Here is a 1,561-nt window from a genome sequence, read left to right on the forward strand (position 1 = left end):
GTGTGTGTGTGTGTGTGTGTGTGTGTGTGTGTGTGTGTGTGTGTTGATCTGTTTCATGATTATTGTTTTGTTTGTTCCAGGGGATGAACTTTATCGCCGGCTACCTCCTCATCATCACCAAGGATGAAGAGAAATCCTTTTGGTTAATGGATGCGTTGCTGGGCAGAATATTGCCAGGTGGATTTATTGTAATAATAACAAAGTGTGATCCAATCGGCTGGATGAATATATATGTAGATCTATGTTAATCTTATATTAACACATTCGTTAAAACTTTCCTCCATTACTGATATGTGGTCCATGCTAGATTACAGCCTGTTCTTCCTATTTACTACACCCATGTGTGATGCCCTTATATGGACGACGCAGTAGGCCACCTCTACACAGTCTGGTTAATTCGCTTCATATCAAATGGAAACACCACAAATTTGCATTTCCTTATAATTTTTGTAAAAAACTGGAATTTCAGTCGAATGGAAACATGGCAAATGTTACACAGACCCTTTGAGTAATTATTTGTAACCAAACAAAAATAATGTTTATACTTCTACAAACAATTTAAATCTGGAACGTGCCTTCTAATTAACTAAAATATTTGAACCTTTGGAAACAGGTCCATGCAATATTTAAAGAGCTTTACACTTTAAAGAACAATTATAAGTATTAAGTATAAAAACTTCTGAATCACAGACATGTTTAAAAATGAAATCCTTATGTTTTATTCTCTGGAAAGAACGTGGTTTAATTCAAAGAAAATAGGCAAGGTAAGTTTACTTGTATAACACAATTCAATACAATGACATTGTAAAATTTTATATTCATTAAACAATAAAATTAAAGAAAAATAAAGAATAAAAGCACCTAGTAAGACGAATAAAACATTGGGACCACAACCTTAAACTGATGATGCCTCAGTTAACAGTTTAACAGTCAAAGTCAGCTCTAAACAAGCACAAGCATAGGAACTAAGTGCTGCTTCTCCATGTTTGGTTCTAGTTCTAGGTGGACATAGTAGGCTGGAACTAGGAGACCTGAGTGGTCTGGGAGGTTGATACACTGACAAGTATTTTATGTATTTATCTGCTGATCTATTCACTGATTTGTAGACTAACAGAAGGATTCTAAAATCTATTCTCTGAGCTACAGAGAGCCAGTGTAAGGACTACAGATTTGGGCTGATGCGTTCTACTGTCTTAGTTCTAGTGAGAACACGGGCAGCAGAGTTTTGGATCAGCTGTCTAATGAACTTTTTAGGCAAACCTGTAAAGACACTGTTGCAGTAATTGATTGTACTAAAGATAAAGGCATGAACGAATTTTATAGATCCAAGACATTAGTCCTTTACTCCTGGAAATGTTCTTCAGGCGATGAAAGGCTGACTCAGTAAATAAACGTCATTTCAGTCATTACACAAAATATTTTAAAAAGTGCTTTCTAACTGAGGAACCAGAGTTAGTTAGAGTTTGCTCCTCTCTCCTTTGCTGCATGTTCAACCCTTTGAAGGTAATCCTGAAAAGCATCTTAGATGATCAAAACTGAATGTCACATTGGGTCTGAGGAA

At 35.8% G+C, this 1,561-nt stretch overlaps 1 protein-coding gene across 1 annotated transcript in view; it reads left to right on the top strand.

Moving 5' to 3' along the window:
- Nucleotides 1–1,561, top strand: part of LOC107099891 (growth hormone-regulated TBC protein 1-A-like) — an 11,443-nt gene that overhangs the window by 6,064 nt on the left and 3,818 nt on the right. The window contains exon 5 of the mRNA XM_015398182.1: nt 81–177. Within this exon, the coding sequence (XP_015253668.1) occupies nt 81–177 (97 nt within the window). The remainder of the gene's footprint in view (nt 1–80; nt 178–1,561) is intronic.

This window comes from Cyprinodon variegatus, unplaced genomic scaffold, assembly GCF_000732505.1.
Source record: "Cyprinodon variegatus isolate N-32 unplaced genomic scaffold, C_variegatus-1.0 Scaffold916, whole genome shotgun sequence".
Classification (NCBI taxonomy): domain Eukaryota; kingdom Metazoa; phylum Chordata; class Actinopteri; order Cyprinodontiformes; family Cyprinodontidae; genus Cyprinodon; species Cyprinodon variegatus.